General features: G+C 39.5%; 1 protein-coding gene and 1 long non-coding RNA gene across 10 annotated transcripts in view; one reads left to right on the top strand and one right to left on the bottom strand.

Moving 5' to 3' along the window:
• The window catches only part of ANKS1B (ankyrin repeat and sterile alpha motif domain containing 1B), a 1301363-nt gene that overhangs the window by 903513 nt on the left and 373709 nt on the right, over positions 1–24141 (top strand). For all 9 annotated transcript variants that reach the window (XM_011934483.1, XM_011934518.1, XM_011934476.1 and 6 more), the window contains one exon: positions 20960–21058. In XM_011934483.1, coding sequence (XP_011789873.1) covers positions 20960–21058 — 99 coding nt within the window. The remainder of the gene's footprint in view (positions 1–20959; positions 21059–24141) is intronic.
• On the bottom strand, positions 1155–12748 carry LOC105506359. The gene is made up of 5 exons (XR_001000912.1): positions 12485–12748; positions 9039–9141; positions 8678–8794; positions 6327–6393; positions 1155–1648 (listed from the first exon to the last, which is right to left on the bottom strand). It is a non-coding gene; the product is annotated as an uncharacterized LOC105506359 (long non-coding RNA).

Raw genomic sequence — 24141 nt, 5'->3', positions numbered from 1 at the left:
ATTCAAAACACAATTTAGAAGAATACATGGCTATAGTCCACTCAAGTGTAGAAGGACAAGAATCCTCTGACCCTCGTCCTAACTCTGGATTTTAACGAGAAACACATAGTGGCATCTCAGCTATGAGAACTTCTCATCTGTAACTTTTTAGCTATTCCAAATTTTTTCCGCTATGCCATGATGTTGGCTGATGATGCTTAAGTAGACTTTGGTTGTGAAGATACTAGAATAATGGGGAATTTCTTTATCTTGCAAATTAGGCTGCCAGTAGTAATTGATCTCCTAGTGCCTGTTGGAAAAAAATCATCCTCAGATGGTACCAATGAGCATTTCTATTGAAGTAGCGATCTGAGCCCTTCCCGAGACCCCTAGTAAAGGATGTGTCAGGAAGGGTTTCTCACTCCATGTCACATACTGTCTAAGGTATATGTATTTGTTTGTGCAGAGCTATATTCCTAGAAACCACTCATCTTGTTGGAGACCAGCTTCAAAATTGGGTCTTAACCTGAATCAACCTCTTCAAAATCAGGTCACCACCAGTTCTCTTACTCCTTAACTATAAACTACATGAGAACAAGGACTATGCCTGTTTTTCTTAACCCTTCTGTCTCTACTGTGTAATAGGGTACCAGGCAGTAGGAAGTAAATTTTTGTTTTTAATAAATTCACCAGAGCAAGGGAATTAGTGTTGCCTGTGACACTGGGTTGTCTGCAGAACACTAAAGCGACACCCCCTAAGACTTTCTGACATAGAATCTGGCTTTCTGATCTTGTCGTGTTTTTGCTGTCACTTTTGCTTTCTAATTATGAGATGTTTACTGTTCCTGTCCCACAGGAACTTGCCAACTGAAGATGCTAGTGTGTACACATGAAAAAATGGGTACTCAAGCAGATATTTTGCATGCTCTTGGGGGGCAGGATAGAAAGATGAAATTTGTCTTAGTGTTCTCCAGAGTGTTAACTGCATAAGAGTCCTCAAAAAATAAAAAATAACTAATTTTTACTGAGTTTAATAGCATAAAGAACAAAATGCTTTTCTAGATGGTCTCCCATTGTTTCTTTCCTCTGGATGGATCTAGCACTTTATGTCCAGCTAATTGAAGATTCAAATTTCAAAATGTTCAGATTTACAAATAAAACTCCACAAAACCATGTTCATTTAACAAATATTTACTGAACATCTACTGCATGACAGGTGCTGTGCTTAACCTGGGGATAAAATACTGAACAAATTACCGAAAGGCAGTCTAGTCTGTCTTTATAGAGCTGGCAGAGAAACACATAAGTAGGTGATTCTGTGGACTACTTAGTAAAAGCTGCTGACCCAATGCAGGGGCATCAAGCAACGACTCTCAGAGGAAGTGATAAACAGGACTAGGAGGGTCAAAGTGAGGTAAAGAAACAGTAGTCAGAGGAGGTAAAGAGAGAGAGAGGAAGAATTCCAGGTATAGAGAAGGATGTTCCAAAGGCCAAGGAGTAAGAGGACATACAACCTTCAGGAAACTCCAGGTAATACCATTCAATTCCACAAGGATTTATTTGGCATCCACTATTGGCCTAACCCTCTACCAAGTGCAAAGGATGCCTATTCACACACTGTCTTGCTCTGAAGGATATATGGGCTCGTAGAACACTCAAAACTTGAGACCTGAAGTAATAAGGGAAAAACAAACAGCTGATCATATAGAATAAAGTGCCAAAATTGGGCCTAGAGAATCCTAAGTGGTGAAATGGAACAGATCTCAATATTGCCTAAGGCCAATCTTGAGGAATGTGTTACATAATATGTAATAAGCTATAGGCATTACTACTGTTTACCATTTAATGTCTTTTAAAAAGTAAGATTAGCAAATAACTTCTGAAAGCTTATTCTTGTGCACCACAACCTCACTCCCCCAACATACACATACATGCATGTACCCTCAATATCTCATCTGTAACCAACTTGCCCTCACTTGATCTTTATTATCTGTCATCTACGCTATTGCAAAAGCCTCATAGATCTATCTACCCCCAATCTATTCTTCTCAAATTCATCCTTCATCCTGCTCTGAGCGTTATCTTTTCAAAATACATATCTATTAATATCCTTTGCCTAAGTTCTGCGAGAAACCTACCAGAATAAGTCCAATTTTATCAGCATGTCATTCGAGCCCCTCATTCTCTGATTGCCACACTGGATGTGCACCCTTGGAAGACAGAGACTGTGTTTTGTTTTATTTATCTTTATATATCCTCAATTGCTAGCAAGTATATAGTAAGTATTAGATTAAACTGGTATACTTGAGAGAATGTAAATATATCTCTGTGTATGTGTTCATCTCTGTCTAGCTAGCTAGCTTCTAAATTCTTGTCCTCCAGGAGCTTACAATTTATTAATTGTAGTAGGTAGGTATTATGTATAATGCATTGACATATTAGAGCAGACGAAAAAACATTTACTTGCCCTTAAGGGGTTTAATAGTTTCAGAGAGGAATGATATAAAAATGAGTCAAAAAGATGAAGAAGATGAACAGAAGATAAGAAAAGGCGTCATGACTATTGACAGGTTGATTGAATCCCTTCCTTGTTCTAAAAAGTATTTAAAGTAGCTTATAAGATAACATAAAAGACATCAAATAATTTAAAAATGTATATGTAAGATGAAAGCGAGACATAGATAAGGGATATCGGTTGAGTTGGACCTTGAAAGATCAGTAGAATTTTTAATATTGCAGGAAAAAATGAGATCAAGGAGAGTACATAAATCAAGATAGGAGAGATGTCGAAGGAGTTCATGATGGGTAACCTCAAGCTACTCAAAATAGCAAGGAATTGTGTAAGACTGAGGGGTGTCAAGGTAAGACTAGAGACTTGGGAAATTGTTATGAGGGAGTTTTCATAGGAATCCCCAAGAAAGAGAATTGCTGTGCAGTTGACACAGTGGCATTGACCAGCTTGAAGAATTGTCACATGCCAAGGATAGCAGATGTATCAGCAGTGAAGGGCTTCAGGAGTAAGGATTCTACACCTCACCCATCCTTGCTTCCCACTTCCAGGCCCTTTATCTCACTCAAGACCTACCCCTCCTACCTCCAGCAGTTTTCCTTTCCCTCTCTGTGGATCCAACTTCCCTCTTCACTAGTGCTTTACCTGCTGCCTGTACACTCGCTTAAGTGTCTCCTTTTTTTTCTAATTATTGTTTTAAGAGACACAGTTTCATCCTGCTCTGAGCATTATCTTTTCAAAACACATATCTATCAGTCACCCAGGTTGGGGTGCAGTGATGTGATCATAGCTCACTGCAGCCTCAACCTCCTGACCTCAAAAAATGTTTCCTCCCATCTCAGCCTCCCGAGTGGCCATGACTACAGTGTGTACCACAATGCCTGGCTAAGAGTCTCCTATTCTTTTAATTTTTTTATTTTTTGAGACAGGATCTTGCTCTGTCACCCAGCCTGGAGTGCAGTGGCATGACTACCGTTCACTTCAACCTCTGTCTCGCAGGCTCAAATGATGTTCCTACATCAGCCCCTGGAGTAGCCAGGACTACAGGTGCATGCCACCATGCCCAGCTAACTTTTTTATTTTTTGTAAAGATGGAGTTTTCCTTTGCCTAGGCTGGTCTTGAAGAACTTGTGGGCTCAAGCAATCTGCCTGCCTTGGCCTCCCAAAAAGCTGGGATTACAGGCATGACCCAGTGTGCCCAGTCACCTCCTATTCTTACGAGTGAAAAAAAAAAAAGAAGAAGAAGAAGAAGAAAATAAAGCAACTTCCTCTGATCCTGTTCCTTCTTCAGCTGTGCTGCACGTTTTCTCCTCCCTTACTCATTCAGATTTCTCAAAACAGTCGTCTGCATTCATTGTCTCCACCCCTTTTGTCTCACAATTCTCTGATCTGGTTTTGGTACCCACAATGGAAAGTCTCCCGGAAAGACTGCTCCTGGGGTCCTCATGAGCTACTGTATTTCACCAAACCAGAGGGCCTTTTCCACTTCTGTTAAGACTTCTCTGCCATATTTAACAGTTGGTTCATATCCTTATTCATGAAACTCGTTAGTTACCCTCTTGGCATCTGCGACACCACACTCTCCCTCTTTTCCTCATTACCTTCATCTTTTCCTTCTTTCTCTCATGGCGTTTCCCCATTCTTCTCAGTGGTGCTTTTATCCATTTCATAAAGCTACCACCTCAGTCCTGATCATCCCCAAATCTACGGCATTAGCCTGAACCTCTCCCCAAACTTCACCCTCCTCTCACTGTCTGCTAATATCCCCTCCTTCCAGTTCCATAGGCCCCTAAGCATGTCCCAAACACAACATTGCACCTCCAGGCTGAGCGCAGGGGCTCACGCCTGTAATCCCAGCACCTTGGGAGGCTGAGGTGGGTGGATGGCCTGAGATCAGGAGTTCAAGACCAGCCTGGACAACATGGCTAAACCCTGTCTCTACTAAAAATACAAAAATTAGCTGGGCATGATGGCTCACATCTATAATCCCAGCTATTCAGGAGGCTGAGGCACAAGAATTGCTTGAACCCGGCAGGTGGAGGTTGCAGTGAGCTGAGATCATGCCACTGCACTCCAGCCTGGGTGATAGTATGAGACTCCATGTCAAAAACAAAAACAAAAACAAAACACTGTACCTCCAAACCCTCTACCTCCTCCAAAAGTCTATTTCTCACCTGACTCCTTAATCATCAGTTACCCAAACAAGAGCACTGACAGTTATTCTTAACACTTGTCTTCTACCAATACCTATATGTAATCAATAATCAAGTCCAGCCAGTTTTGCCTCTGTAGTATTTCTTTAATACATCACCATTCCTGCTGCTGCTGTCCTAGTTCAGGCCTTCTTTGTCTCTTGTATTATGGCTGCAAGAACTCTTTAAATGGACTTCCAACCTCCAGTTTTAGCCCTTCATATCCACACTTCAGATAGCCACTGGAGTGTGCTCTCTACATTGTAAATCCAGCCATCTCCCTTCCAGGCGTAAAACAACTTGCCAACTGCCCAGAACCACAGGATGAAGCCCACTTCACATCATCGCTTACAAGGCTCGCTACCTGGTCTCTCCCTCCCTGTTTCTTCCACCTGGTTAACTGTAAACTGCTTGCTGGTTTTCACTCTCACTCTACTGTTTCTTTTCTCATTGCCATTGTTCATGTTGCAACCAATCCATGCAGTGCCCTCTCTCTCTTGCTTCAACCATTGTCTATATTATGGTTAACTTTTCCTCATCACTTAGCAGGTAGCAGAGATGTTCCTGTTCCCAAAATGTCTTTCCTGATCCAAAGCTGTGTACTTCAGGAATCTTTCCTCTGTATAGCCATAATCATTGTAATCATTTTTTTGACTATTTCATCAAAAAAATAGTCTCTTTGACCAGGCACAGTGGCTCACGCCTGTAATCCCAGCACTTTAGGAGGCTGAGGCAGGTGGATCATTTGAGGTCAGGAGTTAGACCAGCCTGGCTAACATGGCGAAACCCAATCTTTACGAAAATACAATACTTAGCTGGGTGTGGTGGCATGTGCCTGTACTCCCAGCTATTTGGGAGGCTGAGGCAGGAGAATCACTGGAACCTGGAAGGTGGAGGTTGCAGTGAGCCAAGATCGTGCCACTGCACTCCAGCCTAGGCGACATGGCAAGACTCCATCTGAAAATAATAATAAAAATAATCTCTTTATGTGCCTTCTGATCGCACCTCCACCTTACCCCTCCCCCATTGACTTTGAGCTTCTTTGAAAGAGAGGCTGCCTCAATCACTTTTGAATTCTCAATACTTAAGTGTGGGCAGCATGGTAGCACTTCAGTAAATGTTGTGAAATGATAGTGTGAGTGAAGGAGGGGATGAATGAATGGGTGAATGAATAAGTGAATGAATAAAGAAGCCCCAAAAGTCTAGGCAAGTTCAGTGTTTCCTGTTGCCCTCATAATTTTTAAGGCAACCTCTAGAGCTAAAACTAAAAGTGGAAATTATCTCTAATTAACATCTGGCAAAGCATTATCCTTGTTAGGGTTAAATGACCTCAGTAGTTTCCAAGGGAATGGCTCCCATTACTCCTTTTCCACCCACTTGGAAAGGTAAAGATAAAGACACAGATAATTGGATGGTAAGCTATTCTTGAGTCATTCCAACTATGTTCCTTAACTGAGCTTACCAACTGCAAGCAGAGCTGCTGCAAATATACCTGTGAAGTGAGGCAAGGACCAGGTGATTATGCAAACCTTACATCCTGGGAGTGCAGCCAGCTACATAATATGTGGAGCTCAGTCCAAAATGAAAATGTGGGGCCCCCTATTCAAAAGGCAGGGGAAAGAGTGCCATTAAAAATACGTACAAACTTTTTTCCTTCCTTTTGTGTTCTCTCTTTAGATTTGTCATGGTGCTTTTTATTTACTATTTAATGTTCTGTGTAAAGAAAAATTAAACTTTTGTTATTAGCATGAATTTTGTCATTCATTTTTATATTATGCAATGCTACTTTTAGATGAAAATATTAAAGCATTTAACTCCTGTGAAGGATCACCAAATTCCCCAGTTTATATTTTGTGTTTTTTATCCAAAGGATGCCTTGAGCTGGTCAAAAAAGACAAATACCGGCCAAAACCAGGAAGGTTAGAAGGAGGGAGAATGCACCACGCATGGAGCCAGCCAAAGGAGCATTCCAAGGCACAGGACACTTGTAGTGAGAGCGCAGCCCCACGCAGGCACCATGGACCCTGCCTCCTGTGCAGGGCACAGGTGCCCCACTGCCAGGCCCCCACCACTCTCCAGACTACCACAGTGTCCTGGATAGAGCAGGGTCCCGGGAAGTCTAACCAGGCATCTCTTTTACCCAGTGGCCCATTACCTCCATCCGTAGCAGACAGGGGACCCCCTCTCCAAGAATTTTTAAATCTCTCCATCAGGACATGCTTGATATCTGGATTGGGATAGCTTCTGGCTGGTCACCCATTTGATTTAGTATGGTGCTACCTGTTAGGGCAGGGATGGGTGATGCCATGCTCGGCCCCAAGGTGCCATGGGCTTGAGTGCTCCACCCAAGCCCTCCCTCTGCCAGCACCCAGACTCCTGCTAGGAGTGAAGGATGGCAGCAATTTTAGGACTTAACAGAGAAATGGAGGTTGGGCAGGACCAAAGATAGAGAGACCAATGAAGAGAGTCTCTGGCAGAACCCATCCTGGAGATGCAACAGGAAGCAAGACCTCCCATGATCTAAGGTGCCAAGCCCAGCCTTCAGACTTCACTTATAACACACAAACTCAAAGAAAAAACTTAGGAAGAACTTCAAAACAGCAACCACAGAACATTAAACCCCAAATGCAGGGCTCATAGAGCATGGGACCCTGTGGGATGCCAGATCAAGTGACTTGCCCAAGGCCACAAAGCTAAGTAAATGGCAGAGCTAGGGAGAAAAAAAACCCTGAATTTTTCCTCCATCACACATGCTGCCTGTTTCAGAATAGACTATTTCCAGCAAAAACAACATGAAACTAGAAGATTTACAGTGCTATGTTCTAAAAAAAAAATTAAAAAATAAAAAAAAAAGTAGTTCCTAGCAGGCATGCTTTATTTTTAGCAATTTTACTTTAGAGTTTATAAAGCAACTTCATAAACATTATGTCACCACATCCTTAAAAGATAAGCATTAGTGTTATCCCCATTGTACAGACAAAGAAAGAAGATTGCTGATCCTGAGTCATACTGCTATTGAAGTGCAGAGCTGTAAGGTGAACCCAGGAGCACTCAATTCCTTTTCTTTTTTATTAATAATCCTCAATCCCTGGGTAGAAATAGTAGGAAAAGAGGTTCGTGGAGAAGGCTGGGCTGGCAGAGAGCGACTCCATCCATCAGATCTGAGGCAATTCATGCAGAAAACACCTGTCAAAGCTATGGGAAGCCGGTGGGGTGAGGGGAATCTGATTCCAACACCCACCTTCATGTCCACAGCAGCTCTGCCACTTACTGTGAGATCTCAGCCAAGTTCCTAGTAATCTTTATGCTTCCATTTTCTCATCTGTAAAATGGGGATGATAATAGTGATATCTATTTTATAGAATTGTTCAGAGGATTAAAGCACAGTGTCTGGCCTGCAGTTAACTCTCAATGATAACCGTTATTGTTATTATCAGTAACAGTAATAATTTTGTTGGTGAAATTAGCTTACTAAGCCCAGGTCTCCTTCCTCTCACCATTATGTAAGTGCACCTCTCAATACTGAACACTTAGCCAAGGAAAATGACATTACCCCCAAAGCAAGAAGAATTAATTATTCTTCAGGCAATATGAGTGTATGAGTAGATATACTCCTTGTTAGAAGCTCCAGAACAGATGTTGTGTTAGAAGGGAACATCTGGTCTAGCCCTCTCATGACTCAGCTGAGAAAATTCAGACCTAAGGGAGTTAAATTACCTTTTCAGATTTATATAGTTAATTAGTAGTAAGCCAGGACTCCTAATCCCATGCTCATTTCTAATGACTGTTGCTTCTGTTAGACAAAAGAGAACTCTATTACTATCATTGATTTGAAGTATACTTCTGATTTTTTATAATGTTGCATGATTATGAAGAACTGTATATTCTTTTTATTTTGGTTGTTATAATCAGTCCTTATGATCATTATAATTATTATACTTTGAATAATGATTTAAACTTATCTGTGCTCCTTGTACACATAAATTGAAGGATATACCAGTATTATTTTCACAGTATGTTCTCTTTTTCCTGCCGGATAGGAGATATTTTTGAGCCATATGGGATCCTAATTCTCTGAATGCTTTTAGATTATCAGATGTCTCAACTGACAGTCCTGGATGAAAATCAAATCATGAGAATTTGCAAAACTGAAAAAACATTAAGAACATTTTGGTGTTATGGTGTACCAGCAATTCCATCTTTATCTTTCTTTCAATTAGGGGGGAAAAACACATCCGACATCCTGCATGTTAGAATTTCCAGCTCAAACTTTTCCGTGCTTTTCCTATAAACTTACTTAGTGATCTTTAGACTAAATGTTTTTTAATGAATCTAAAAAACTTCATGTTTTTACTTACAGAGTCATTCTTTCAAGCTTTTATTTTATTCAACACTTAGCAAACAGATGTTAGGGGAGATGCAAAGATGCTTCAGGCATGATCCTTTCTCCCAAGAAGTTTGCTGTCCCGTAAAGGAAACAAGGCATATAATACCAAGTAGAAAGAAACATGAAATTCTATAGCTGTTTATCACCTCTTTAACCTAGACAGAGTGTGCCCCCTTTTAATCATACACCATTTAGTTAAATATGAGGGCCTTCATGATGCTTTTAGGACCAGTTGAATATTCTGGAAATAAAACTCAGAACCTTTGACTTGAAAAACTAGACAGGAGGACATTTAATTACATTCACTGTGAGAATGGATGTCCCTCCTTTTCTTTTCCCTGTATTTCTTTCAGGTTGAGTAATATTATTCAGTGAAGGAAATGGAGTTAAAAAATGAGAATATCCTTCATGATATAGATGCTATACAAAGGACAAGGATATTTGTGTGCCTGGTACACATTTTCCCTTCATATTCAACCCAAGGACAATTGGTGGTCCTAGCCAGTCCCAGAACAGTTCAAAGCACCCTTCGTGGGGTTAGCCTCCTGCCTGTCTGCCCACAGCGATCATCTCCTCACACTTAATCTCATTGGTGTGATGCAAGCAAGTTTTCCCATCACCAAGTTTTAAACTTGAAAAAGCCAAAAGAGAGTTTTCAATGTGGAAAAAAATATTTTTTTCCTGAAGACATCTTAAGAAAAAATGTCTTCAAGACCAAAACCAAAATTAAAAATAAACATGGGGAAAAGTCAGGAATATTCTATCAGTCAACTCTCAATAATCGCCATTCACTGCCCACCAAAGGCATTCCAGATTACAAAGGACCTGAACAAAAACTCTGACATCTCAAGAGTTCACGGAATAGCTACACACTAAGGCCAACCTAACATACCCCTAAATGTTCTTATTGTTTCTGCCCTGTTAAGATTATAATGTGTTTGGATTTCAAGAATAACATTTTTTCCTGTAGAATACCAGATTTATGTAAAAGTGTGCTTCCTTTAGAACCATAACTTTATACAATCTCTGGATACTTGTCATCTTCAATTATAGGCTGAAACCCATTCCCAGATTTAAAACCTGTTAGTCCCATGAACACTTTGGTAATTTTGCATCTGTTTTGGTTTTTAATAGAAACCAAAATCCAGAGGAAAGAAATTCATTCAAGTAATCTTTTTATGATAAATTCACAATGTTAAGTCAAAATGAAAAGAGGCAGTACGATAATTCAATAATTGACACACACACACACACACACACCCCAACTTGGATGTGAGAACTTTCATTCTTCCTAGTATCCCTTCTCTGCTATTCTTTATGTTATCATAGCCCTGTCTGCCTAAAATAAATAGTAAATATCCTGTTGCCTCCATTATAACCTCTATTAATTACATGCCACGGTTCACATCCCCGTCATTATTTTCACTGACAGATAAACACTAGTCAGAGCAACTTAGATGCAAAAGATGGAGAGAGCTTTAAATAACTTTTTTCATGCAGAACTAACCCTTCCATGGCCTATCCTTGCCTGCCTCCAGGTGTCCAATGGAGATATCTATCACTGGAGGTCCAAAGACTGCGGGCCCATCGCTGTCGCCTTCTCTGAACAGTTTAGCCACTCGTCCTGAGGAGAGTCCTTTCTTGTGGGCACAGAAGGGTAGCAGGTGAATTTTTCCCTTTTCATTAGGAAAGCAAAAACTTTTCCAGAAGTTTCCCCAATGACAATTTCTGTCACATGTTCAACCATTGCTTTAAAGGGAAGCTGAGAACTTTAGGTTATCCAGCCTCTGTAGTGGGAGGTAGTGAGAGGGAAAGGACTCAGCCTCCCAGCAATGTCTGCCATGACCAAGAAACGGAATTGCTGGGTCCATGAAGTCTGAACATTTTCATTTTCATTTTCATAGGCACTGCTAAATCTTTATTCATAGTTGTATCCACATAGAACCTTTATCAAAGACTATTCTGATTTTCATCTTTGTCATATGGCTTTTCCCTTTGATTCAAATAAAAGATGCATTTGGCTTGGAGAGTGGATCCCCAGTGAGGCCAAGTCCCATAGTTCCCCAAAAGGTCATATTTCATCACATTTCCTTTAGATTATTTATGTATCTAGGCTGTTATTTCTATTTTAATTGTTGAGCTCAACTTCCAATTTCTCCATCCATTCTCCACACCGAATCCAGAGTATATCTGAAGACGCAAATTAGTATATTTCCTGCAACGTTTCCCATTGCATTTGGAATACAATCAAAGTCCTTATCAGAGTCTGCAAGTCTCTGTATTATCTTATTTTCTGCATTTCCCCCCCAGGTCTTCTTCTTCCTCAGTCACTAAATTTTATTCTTAGTAGGCTTCTGTTTGTTCCTAAAACATGCCTCGCATTTTTCCTCATCTCAGTGCCTTTGTACCTGCTGTTATTTCTGCCTGGAATGTCCTTGTAACAGCCCTTCTCACAGTCAGGCTGCTCCTTCTAATCCCCTCAGGTCTTAATTACATGTCACTTTCTCAGAGAGACTTTCCTTACCAGTCTTTCTAACACTTGTTATTTATTTTTTTATTTTAGAACTCCATTGATTCCCTTTATGTCAGTTTTACTATCTGTGTGACCTTGAACTAATTACCAACTTGTCTGTGCCTTCAATTCTTAGCCTGTTATCTGTAAATAAGGATAATAATTGTATATACTAACATTAGAATTTATCATGAACAACAAACAAGACAAAGTGCTTAATAGCCCCTGCTAATACAGTAAATACCTGGTATGTAGTAAAACTTTGCTAAATAATTATTTATATATTTTTTATTTAGTTGTTTCCCTTTTTCCCCACTAGACTGTAAATTTTAAAAGTAGAGGGACCTTGTCTGTTCTGATCTCAGTGTATCTCACAACCACAGCCCAGTGCCTGGCACATAATAAATGCTAAAAAAATATTCGTTGAACAAACAAATGTTGATAAATTAATGAATGACAATGCCTGCCGCAGTGGTAGCTCTGGACTGGACTCTGCCAGCTCATTTCCAGATTTCAGTGACCTCCTGTCTAAGGCTGCCAGATTAAGTGAATAAAAATACATGATGGCACTTAAATTTGAATTTCTGTATTTTATTGGGAAATTCTACTCCCTTGACCACTACCTTCACCCTTAAGAATAAGCACTTCCTCTCCTTTCCTTCCTCCCTTTCTCTTCCTCTTTGCTCCTTTCCTCTTGTTTGGCTATTTCTGAATGTAGTTCTCAGTGTCAAGAGACCCCATCATCCTTAAATCTGGGGATGTCTGTTCTTTGAAGACAACCATATCTTTGATGAATTAATGAGTCTCCTTTTTGACAGGTCTACACTTCCCAGAGGGCTAAATTATCCACCTTCACCATCACAGGCTCCGTAGCCTGGATATCCTTCTCAGGGGCTGAAACTCACTCTCTTTTCTCTGGACTCAGAATACATACAGTGTGGGACATGAATGTCCTTAGCTTGTCCCCAGACATCCTCTGCTTTCATTCATTTGTAGACAGTCTCCCTCTTAAATCTGGCTTTGATACAGACCTAAAGACAAGACACACAAACACGATGCTGGCCCTGAGAACTTCATTTTCCCAGTTGACCAGTCAGGTCATTTGACAAGGCACTGCAGAAGAGCTGAATAACCTCTCACAATAACCTAATGCCATGCTGGTATTTCCTGCCTCCCAGCAGGAAACATGGCAAGTTAGTTAGTGCTTTAGCCAGAAACACCCTGGGTCACTTTGATTAACATTTTTGGTTCTGGAATACACTAAGGTAGTTTAGAAGGAGAACTAACCAGCTGACCTTTCAAAAGATAAATAATTTATGTGAAATTCAGTGTGTTAGAGAAACTCTGGCAGTCACTCCCTATGGTCTGTCAATATAGATGTAAGCCTGTGTGTGTGAAAATAGGGTCGTGGGAGTAACTTCTTGGCAATGTTACATATCTATGGACTGGAATCTCCATCCAGAAAATGTCCCCTACTAAACATTTGGTTCTCTTTCTGTAGCATCAGAGTCTGACCAAATAAAACACAGATCCTAGATCCATCCTATACTTACCTCGTGAACTTGACTCAATAGTGTCACATCTCTGAGACTCAGTTTCCTCCTCTGTAAGATGAAAATGATACCACCCATGTTACAAGAGTGCGTTAAGGTTTATAAATAAGGTGGGCAAAGTACCTGCTACACAGTGAATGCTTAATGGCTGGTAATCTTTTTAGGTACTTCTTTCTGCCTCATTATGTGCGGCTGTGTTGGAAATACCCAGGAGCAAATTCTTTTTGCTTCTCCTGCACAGGAGCCCTTCCTTTTGGAGCTCTGCATCAGCATCTACAGTGACAGGGCATTTGCAAGAGCTTGATGAACATACAAGGGCGCCATGTTCCCTGCCAGTTTGGAGCAAGGTGTCCAAACTCACCTAATCCCATCTCACTTTTCTCTTGTTAGGCACTAGGAAATGTTCAGCATATTAGACAGAAGAACAACACTCAGATATCTGCCAAGATTATGTACAGCCTACCCAAGGAAGTTTTTTTTTTTTTTTCAACTTCACAGCTTGTGATTACAAAAGGACATAGGACAGCTGCTAACTGTTTTCCTTTCATCTCCGCTTCTGGCACATTCTTCTTCTGATAGCTCTCCTGCAACACTTGGTCTGTACCACAGTGGGAGCTAAAAGAGTAGGACAGAGATGCCACCCCAACCCCAGCCACACCCCCTGCTCAGACTCAGCTGCTGGGAAAGACCATTTAAAGCAAATCCTCCCTACCTCTCTGGGGATGGTGTCAACCCAGCGAGACACCACGCTTCAAAAGAGAAGTTAAAGCTTTGTGGGTAGTTAGGGAACGTTTAGACTAGAAACTAGAAACCCCCAGGTCCCTGCCAAGCCTGATTCCAGGATTCAGTGAACAGAAAGGACTGGAGCAGAGGAGGGAAGAATAGACCAGACAGCTTTCCAAGTTCTCTTCCATAGAGAGGGTTGATTGTTGCTTTGGTACTGTGAAATCAAACATAAAATGCATTGGAGCACTTCCTTTCAAATGTGAATTTCAGATGACTCTTAAGTAAAAATATAAATGGTGTGGATATAACCATGTTTTTTAACTCAACCTTTTATCTCCTACGTGATTCCCGCTAGAGGTAGTACAGGGTAAGTTTTGAGAAAGTCTCCTATCAGCTATGGGAACAAGCTACCTACCTCACAGAAAGTTATTGTGAGAATTAAAGAAAGTGAAATATGGAAGGTATTAGAACAGTGCCTGACACAGCAAGTGTGCTATTTACACTAATGAACACCAATTGCTATCAGTATGAAAGTTGAAGGAAGACAGTAGGTATTCATCAACTTTATATTTATACAGATATATGCATCTAGAGAGAAGTAAGCATACAAAAAAGTTTTATTCACATCAACTTTTCTTCTTACTTGAAGGAGCTCTGGGTTAGCATCCTTAGAAATGAAGAACAGACTCCTTCTCTCATAGCTATAAAATGTTTGACCAAAGGCAGTACAAATTACTGTATGAATTATTTTGCAGTCTTTTACAAATACACGTAATTCTAAAACCTACATGAACACATCTTAAGTGAATCACAGTTATAATTTATGATATCACCAAATCCTGCTCTATACTTTAACAAATAAATACCTGGTTACTTAAATTCCTTCTCTTTCTCTGTAGCTTGACAACAGATGTTTCAAGGGGAATTGGGTTTCAAAAATAAAGAAAACATTGGTGACAGAAAATTCATTGTGATCATGGTAGCTGTTAAATGTATAATGCCAAAGTATATCTTAACCTTAAGATATAATTTATCAAAATACACAGCTTACACATATAAGACGCTGTCTTATTGATCTGTGATGTAATATTTATTTGAATCAATAATCCACATAGTCTGAAGAATTCAGAAAGCTTTCTTCATAAGCTAAAAACATGAAAATTTAGTTAAGTTGCATGCAGGAAATTTTATTGCCGTAGACAGAACATGTTTAAATGGAGGATTAGTGTAGAGGGATTTTTTAGTGTACTGTAAAATTTTCTTCCACGGTCATTTCATCAGTGTGAGAGAGGAAGTTAAAGTTGGAAGAAGCACATCATCCATTATTTGATCAGTTATAGTCACCCATGTTTCCATATGATAAGCTAAATAAAGCTTTGTTCCAACACTGATAGAGGAATAATAAATCTGGTATTTATCACAATAACCATTATCATAACCATGCAGAGAAGACATGCATTGGGTTTACTTGTGAATTGATATCAAATTGACTCAAAGCTCTTACAGAAGCAGAGAGGTAGCACTGTTATTCCAAGAAAATTATGTACAGTTTCATGCTACCATGCTATTTATGTTATAAAAGGCTAAATATTAAAAACAAACTAAAGTACATGTTTTTCTATGTGTAAGTTTGTAAGATCTTGCTGTCATTCCATTATACAGTGACTCTATTTTAAATATTTAAGGTCACATAAATTGTGGAGAAGAATCTAATTTAGCTAATTATAGAGCAAAGGCAAGTTTCCCCAATCAACAGTTATCCTCTTGATTTTTTTAGTCTTGGACTGGATGAAGAAAGAGAATAAATAACTTTATCCAACTCAAGTTTATATTAAGAATAAGCCAGTTCCCTGTGGTCCTTAAATATGTTTTCCTAACATTTTCTATAATATATAATATGAAGGAAAGCTTGCTAAATGAATAAAATATATTAAGTTTATAAAACTAGGAGAAATTTCAAATGCAGAGTGTGGAGAGACAGAGCCATCAGTACAGATATTTTTGAGATGTTTTTGGTAAGTAGCTGTTTTACTTCTAATGAATCATTAAATACAAAACACTGCTTTTCATTCTGTTTGGGCATGCTAACAGTTTATCACAGCAGAAGAAGTTCAGTACCTAAGATATTCTCCCCATGGTCAAAGAAACTTCCACTTTCAGCTATTAGTGCATAAAACATTAGGTGACTTTTTCCATTCCATGATTTAAGAGATCAATAAAGAGACTCTGCATTAGACATTTCTTGACAGGCAAAGAATAGCTATTCTAAAAATACTGCATGTGGGCCTTTGATCATTCTAGAAAGTCATTAACTAAACAACTTTATTTATTGATTATTGTTAAACACCTTCTGCAGGGTGATTGGTGGGTGCTAAGAAAGTCAAATAATTTAGTGATTGGACTTTTCATTGTCATAGCATAGATTTATAGCCCCACCATAAACAAATGTTGCTGAAAGTAGAACAACCTTCTAATTTCTTTTGGTGACTGAAAAATTAGAAGAGAATTTGCTAAAGATCCTAAACTTAATGTTCATGAACTTTGACTAAGAGGCACATGAATAATTACATCCTGAGAAAAACTCAAGAGTATTTTTGAGTCCCTGATTTGATTCCCTGCTACTGCCCCATTTTTGTGATTTGACTAAAGTTTCAATGTTTGTAACTGTAGAGTGGCACTGTCTAATGGAACATTCTACAGTGATGGCAATGTTCTATGTCTTTGTTGTCCCACATGGTGGCCATCACCTACATGTGGCAAGTAAATTCTTGAAATCAAGATTTAAAAGAATCAACTATATTTGGCCATTGAGAAGTCATTCTTAACATTTGACAGAGAAGTGCTATGGAGTTGATGGGGGGGGAACAGCTTATTCTGGTGGGTTGAGGAGTAAAATGGGAGATGAAAAAGTGGGACTAGAGTGTACTGGGTAGGAGAGGAGACTGAGAGTATAATGTAGTAGATGACTAAACAGAACATGGGCATGACAGAGCTCTACCCCCAAATCATTGACCTAGTAGTTATGTGAGAAAAAAAATCAATGGAGGAGGAGGAAAACTAGAGTTGTGTTCAGTTTTTATTGAGAAAAATGAGCGGTTGCTCACACCTGTAATCCCAGCACTTTGGGAGGCCAAGGCAGATGGATCACCTGAGGTCAGGAGTTCGAGACCAGCCTGGCCAACATAATGAAACCCTGTCTCTATTAAAAATACAAAAATTAGCTGGACATGGTGACAGACGTCTGTAATCCCAGCTACTTGGGAGACTGAGGCATGAGAATCACTTGAACACAGGAGATGGACGTTACAGTGAGCCAGGATCGTGCCATTGCACTCCAGCCTGGGCAACAACAGCGAAACTCCGTCTCAAAAAGAAAAAAAAAAAAATGAAAGTTAAACTGAGATTCCCTAACATTTAGTAAAGGCAAGTGATAAAGTGGGAATTAATTCCAGCTCCCTAGGAAGAATGGGAATGTTTATTGTCTTTGATGGCACAACTGTCACCCAGATGCCAAAGAAATGGTTACATAGTTAAAAGGTTTGAAGCATTTTGTTTTTCCCTGAAAAGCTATAAGAATCTGTACTACTACAAAAATAAGTTATCCTATAATTTCCTTTAATACAAAATTTTGTAAGTCCATCGTACCAAGATTGATTTGTCAAAAAAATATATTCTTGAATTTCTCTTTAATCACTTCTTAAAGCTAATTTTAGGTTACAATTCTGAAACACTGAAACATAATTTCAAAATATACAATCTATATTTATATATAATGATACCAACCAAAAGGCAAACATGGCTGAAATCATAGCATTTTGAAGCTGAATACATATGCATTAAACTGCTTCATTTGATGGGTGAGGACCAGGAAGCCTACAAAGAATATATGACTTAGCAAAGTTTGCCCCGCCATGATCCGAACCCAGTTCTGCAGACTCCAAGTCCCCTATTGTTTGGACAAAAGGCTGGCTGAATGATGTACTAGGATATTTTGGCATCCCTATGTATTATAGAAAAAGATAAAATAGAAAATTTCTAACAGTATGCCACACTGGGGACAGTAAATCTTTTCCTTTCCATTTCCCAATTAGTGCCATTTCCCCTTTGACACATTTTCACTACTTTTCTTGTGCTTCCCATGATTTTGGTTCATTTTTCAAAAAGGTTTGCTAATTATCCTATAGGCTACGAAATTTGACTCAAAAAGATGTTCTTATGTACTCAACACCTTCTTTAAAAATATCTAACTTCCCTATAATTCTTCAAAAGGTCTCCTCTCTTACTGAAGATACAGAAAATAGCATATTGGAGGTGTACAGGAAGAACAGTGGTCTTAAGGCTTTAATTTTCCAAAATTTTTCAGTATTCAAACACTGAAATCCAGTTGTCAGGATTACCTAGAGATAGTAACTATGCACACTATGGGATATTCATATGCTTTCTGTTTATGCAAAGAAACCATTTCCTCTATTCTACACGGGCTGAAGTTGTGGGTTGGTAAGTTAGGACCTGGAAAACCTGGTAATGTTCTAACACAAAGATGACCAAAGATATTTTCTTAAGGGCCAGGTAACTCCTCAAAGAGTAGAAGTCAGAATGGTATCACATATCTCGCTCATGTCATACTAGTCCATTTCTGGAAATAATAACACTTTCTGAAAGTGAAGTCATTTGTATTCTCAGCCATGCTCTGTTTTGTGCACTGAGTAATTTCTTGAGAGCAATATTTCCTAAGGCATGTTGCCAAGACTGGCTTTATTTGTTTTTCATTAGGCTTTTCATTTTCATGCTGCTGAATACCTGGATCATTCTGCTTCCTCCGAGATGGCTGGTGTTGCTTAAGCATAGGAATGACACTATGAGTAGGTGGAATGTTTCTGTCCAGTGAATGCCCATTTTAAATCCCTAGCTGTGGCGCCATTCCAGCGACTTTAATCCTTCTAAGAACAGCCAGTTATCCATTTATAACATAGTCTGATATTATTAAGTTGTTTACATGCATCTATTCTGTCCCTGTCCAGGGAAAGACATTAGTCTCACTTTGCACCCCACTAGGGCTGTTCTTCCTCCTTTATTGTGGCAGGAAAAGGCATCAAGTTCCACTCACTGCCCAAGCCTTGAATCGGTACGTATTCCACATTTCTCCATCATTCCACATGTTCAATCTCCAAGTCAAACTTCCTGATAGTTTTCAAATCCACCTGCTTCTTTTTGCGCCTATGACTACTACATTAGTCTACGCCCATATTGCCTCTAGAGAACAACCGCAGTGGTCTTCATGCCCCAGAATCACCCTTTCCAATTTATTCTCCTTTGCTTTGAGTGTCTAATGGTACTCATTCTAAATAAATAGATATTCTGTCGTTTCTATTCTTGTGTTTTTGTGTTACACATAAGTAGGACAGAGTTTGGTTTGTCAAAAAAAAATAGTGATCTGAATTCTTGAACTTCTATAGACGCCTCAATTTAAAGAGAAACTCTATCTTACAAACCGTGAAAGATTAAAATCTAAGGATAAAATGAACAATCTGTAAACTTCTGCATTCAAATATTAATCACAGGTTTAAAATAACCATTGAAATCTGAGAATTTTAAGACTAACTGGTCCTTGGACATTGCGGGCTCAACTGTATCATTTTATAGGTAGGGAAACGGAGGCCCAGCCCCGGAAATCAAAATAATGTTTCTATATTTGGAATCTCAGCATGTAACACTTTTTCTTAAAAGCTGTCGATGGCTTCCCATTGTGGTCAGGATGAAATCTGAAGCCCTCAGCATGGCATGCAATATCTGTATAGTCTGCCCTCTGCTTACTCGTCCAACCTTACTATTTGCTCCTCTCTCCATATTATCCCAGGACATGATGCTTCCAAGTATACTACATTCCTTCTTACTCACAGGTCTTTGCACATAATTTCCCCATTGTCCTTCCTCTTTTAGGTGCTGTGCTCTAACCACCCATTTTTCCTGTATCTGGTTAGATGTCCTTTTCTCTGAAAATAATATCCTGGATTCCCTGTGGACTCCCAAGCAAGTGCCACCATCATGGCACAGTCTCAGCATCCTACCTAACTGCCTTTGAACAGTCCCTTTCCATCACTGGACTAGAAGGAATAAAGGCAGTTGTGGGCAGGGCCCTGAGTCTTATTCCTCATTCTATCTTCATATCATGATCTGGTGTCTGGTATTCAATAATTTTTTTAACTTTTATTTTACGTTCAAGAGTACACATGCAGTTTGTTACATAGGTAAACTTGTGTCATGGGGCTTTGTTGTACAGATTGTTTCATCACCCAGGTATTAAGCCTAGTTCTGATTCGTTATTTTTCCTGATCTTCTCCCTCCTCCATCCTCCACCCTCCAAAAGGTCCCAGCATGTATTGTTCCCCTCAACGTCCATGTGTTCTCATCATTTAGCTCCCACTTATAAGCGAGAATGTGTGGTGTTTGGTTTTCTGTTCCTGCATTAGTTTGCTAAGGTTAATGATCTCCAGCTCCATCCATGTCCCTGCAAAGGACATGATCTCATTCTTTTCTATGGCTGCACAGTATTCCATAGTGTATGTTTGCCACATTTTCTTTATCCAGTCTGTCACTGATGGGCATTTGGGTTGATTCTATGTGTTTGCTATTGTGATTCAATATTTTGAAATTAAGTATTAATTCTCACTTTTAACCTGCCTAATATATGTCAATTTTTCTATCAGCCCTCCTCACAAAATCTGTTGTCAAGGGGGGAAAAATGATTCATTCACATCAATGTGTAAGTCACTGATAATTCTAAATGGCAACTCTTACTAGAAGCATTCACATTTTTACAGAAACAAAGTTTGAAGTCACAGGAATGAATCTCCAATGCAGATAACCGAACGTGGACGTAAGCCACGATAGATATTTGTGAGGGGAGGAAAGCTTTCTCCTAGCCTTCACATCAGTAACAAGGTGACCAACTCTGCCCTCACCATCATGGAAGAATGACTCTATGTCTTTGTTCATAAAAATCCGGTCACTCGTTGGTTTTCTGTGTATTAAATAAATCCTTGTTATTTATCCACAGTGTAAATACTTGATTTAACTTGTAACATTTCTGTTTTGTTTCAGGGAAGCAATGTTATGGAAGATCAGGATTTGTTGGAAATTGGAATCCTTAATTCTGGGCACCGACAAAGAATTCTACAGGCAATCCAGCTCCTTCCAAAGGTGAGCAATGCTTTTGTTGCCCTAGTCCTGTGTACAGTTCCCAGTGATTTTGAGGCCAGGCATGCAAGGAGTGTTTGTATTTAGTACAATATTTCTACATATTGATGCAACCTCAAGAGCAGGTCTTCTTAGGTCCAACTACACATTCAGACTTATGAGACTACTATGGGCCACACTTGGCTTGAGGTTTTATTGTTTTTTTATTTTGAGACAAGGTCTCTGTCTGTCACCCAGGCTGGCGTGCAATGATATGATCTTGGCTCACTGCAATTTCCACCTCCCAGGTCAAGCAATTCTCCTGCTTTATCTTCCTGAGTAGCTGGGGTTACAGGTGCATACCACCACGCCTGGCCGATTTGTCTTTTTTGTTGTTGTTGTTTGTTTGTTTTTTTTTGTATTTTTAGTAGAGATGGGATTTTGCCATGTTGGCCAGGCTGGTCTTGAACTCCTGACTTCAGATGATCCACCCACCTCAGCCTCCGAGACTTCTGGGATTACAGGCATGAGCACTTAGCTTGAGATTTACCTAGAAAAATGTAATACAGAAAACACTGCTGGCCATCAGGGAAAGCTTCAGATTTTCTCTTCAGTGAGAGTCCTAATATCAGTACAAATATCAGTTCTGGCCCCCCAGGTGGCAGCTCAGGTTCAAGAAGACTAGATTCATATTGGGTGGGTACAGGAATGGCCCTGGCTCCAAAGCCTCCTGCCCCATAAGAGGCAATATCTCCTGTAACAACTCCATACACTTATCCTCTGTGGTCCCTACAAGGGACCTGACTAATTACAAGAGTCATTACTCAGGGAAGTCTAAAGTATCACATCCCCATCATGTATTTATAGTTCATGTATAGGCCCTCCTAGTCCAGATGCAATTTACCAACCAGGCATCATTTTTACTGTAAGCAATGTGTTACCTAGCAACAGAGTTGACCTCCTGTTTCCAGATAAGGTGTCAAAGTCGCCTAAAGTAAGAGGCAAAATGTGAGCATGAATCTTTCAGATATGTGGGATTTTAATTGATAAGGAAAGGAAAATGCATTTCAGGTCTATGGCCATACCAGCCTGAACATGCCCGATCTCGTCTGATCTCAGAAGCTAAGCAGGTTTGGGTCTGGTTAGTACTTGGATGGGAAAAGGCATTTCAGGAGACCCCAGGAACCATATAAAAACAAATATGATACAGACAACAAATTGCTGGAAGTATTAGGGAAATAGACATTTAAAATCCAATGGGATTTGCACAACAATGCAAATGTACTTCATGCCACTGAACCATACACCTAAAAATGGTGATGATGGTAAGTTTTATGTTATGTGTATTTCATAACATATTCACACAATTCAAAAAATAATTTTTAAAAGAGGAAGAAAATTCAAGGTGATTAAAACAATTGAGGAGTGTGTAGTCAGAGATAAAGCAGAAAAAGTAGGTTGGGTCAGTGTGTGTCAGGCTGAGGAATTTGAAATTTATTCTGTAGGCACTGGGGAATGGACATGACTGGACTACTTTAGGCCAATTAATTCTGGAGGCAGTGTACAAGTGGGATTAGAAGGAGGGAAAGTTGAAGTTGGGTCATCTGTTTGCAAAAAGACTGAGGGGCAGATTTGAGGCAGGTGGTAGATGAACTATAATAGAGGCACCTGGATATTTGAGCTTGTCCTCTTGTTCTTTCTAGAGAGGCTACACTTTCTCCTTCCCAGAGTGGGAAAAGTAAATATTAAACATTATTTCCAAGGAAATTATCTGATGAAATTTCCCAACTGACAGTGAATTGAATTTCTACTGATAAGACACTTACTCCTTTTGCAAATTCACTGAGCCAAATATACAAAGGAGTTTAATCACATAATTTTCTGCACTAAATGGAAAAGAATAAAACATCCTTAGAACAAATTCTGGAAGTAATTCCTATGAGCATATTGTTCACCTCTCTGCTTGTGTATGTTTACTTAAAATATTACCTTCTCAGCAAGTTTTGTTCTCGTTTTCAGCAATGGCTTCTGTACTGCTGTATCTCTAGCACCTAGCACAGTGCCTGGTTCATAAAAATAGATAAGCACTCAATTAATCAATGAATGACTACCTTCTTTGTCACATGCTGCCCTTCCTTTAAAGTTCAACTCAGATATTATCATATCACTTAATTTGTGCAACTTCCTTCAAAATGGAACCACTCCTTACCATCTAAGTAATTATCAACCTAGTCCTCACCAACCGCCTCTATCTAGATGAACTACCACAGTGCATTCTAATCTGTCATCCTTGGTTAGACTACATAAATCAAGTTCTCATTGGTCTCCTCCAGCCTGGACTATTCACACATGTCTAACCTCTGTCCAGGTTACCTTCTTACCCTCTATAATTGAATTTCTATACAGTATCTGGAATGATCCTTCTAAAATATAAATCAGATCATGCTATACCCTGCTTCAATTCCCCAATGAATTTTCTTCCCACTTAGAATAAAGTCTTTATCCTGTCCTACAAAGGTCCTACTACCTGGAAAGCCCTTCCTTCAGAACTTCATACACTTGCTCCTATACATTGTCAGATCTCTACTCGGATGTGACATCTTCACAGGGGCCTTTGTGAACTAAAATTCACATCCTTCCCTTATCATCACTGTCCTTGCTATTGCTCTGCTTTATTTTTTCTTCATGCCACTTAGAGTGAGCTGAAGTTATATTATTTATTTGCTTTTTTTCTTCATTATTTTCCATCTCACCCTCAGGAAGCAAGATCCATGGGGTCAGGGACCTTGACTGTCTTATTCTCTTTTCTATATATCCAGCCCCTAGAATAGCACCTGTCATGTAGTAGGTACTCAAGAAATACTTGTGGTATGAGAGAATACACTGACCCTTCCTTTCCTCTGAGATTTTATGGCCCTGTGCTTGTTCCTATCAGAAGGTACTAACAACATTCAGCCACTTCTATGTTATAAACATCCTGAGGGCAGAGACAGTGCAACATCCTTGAATTTCCCATGATGCTTAACCCAGTTCATGGACATTCTTTTAAGAATGAATGAGTGAGTGATTGAGTGAATGAGTATTTTCCTCACATGTCATTCAAATGT

This window comes from Colobus angolensis, unplaced genomic scaffold, assembly GCF_000951035.1.
Source record: "Colobus angolensis palliatus isolate OR3802 unplaced genomic scaffold, Cang.pa_1.0 Scaffold10, whole genome shotgun sequence".
NCBI lineage: Eukaryota > Metazoa > Chordata > Mammalia > Primates > Cercopithecidae > Colobus > Colobus angolensis.
Note: the sequence above shows the minus strand (reverse complement) of the source record. Positions and strands in the feature narration are given on the sequence as shown.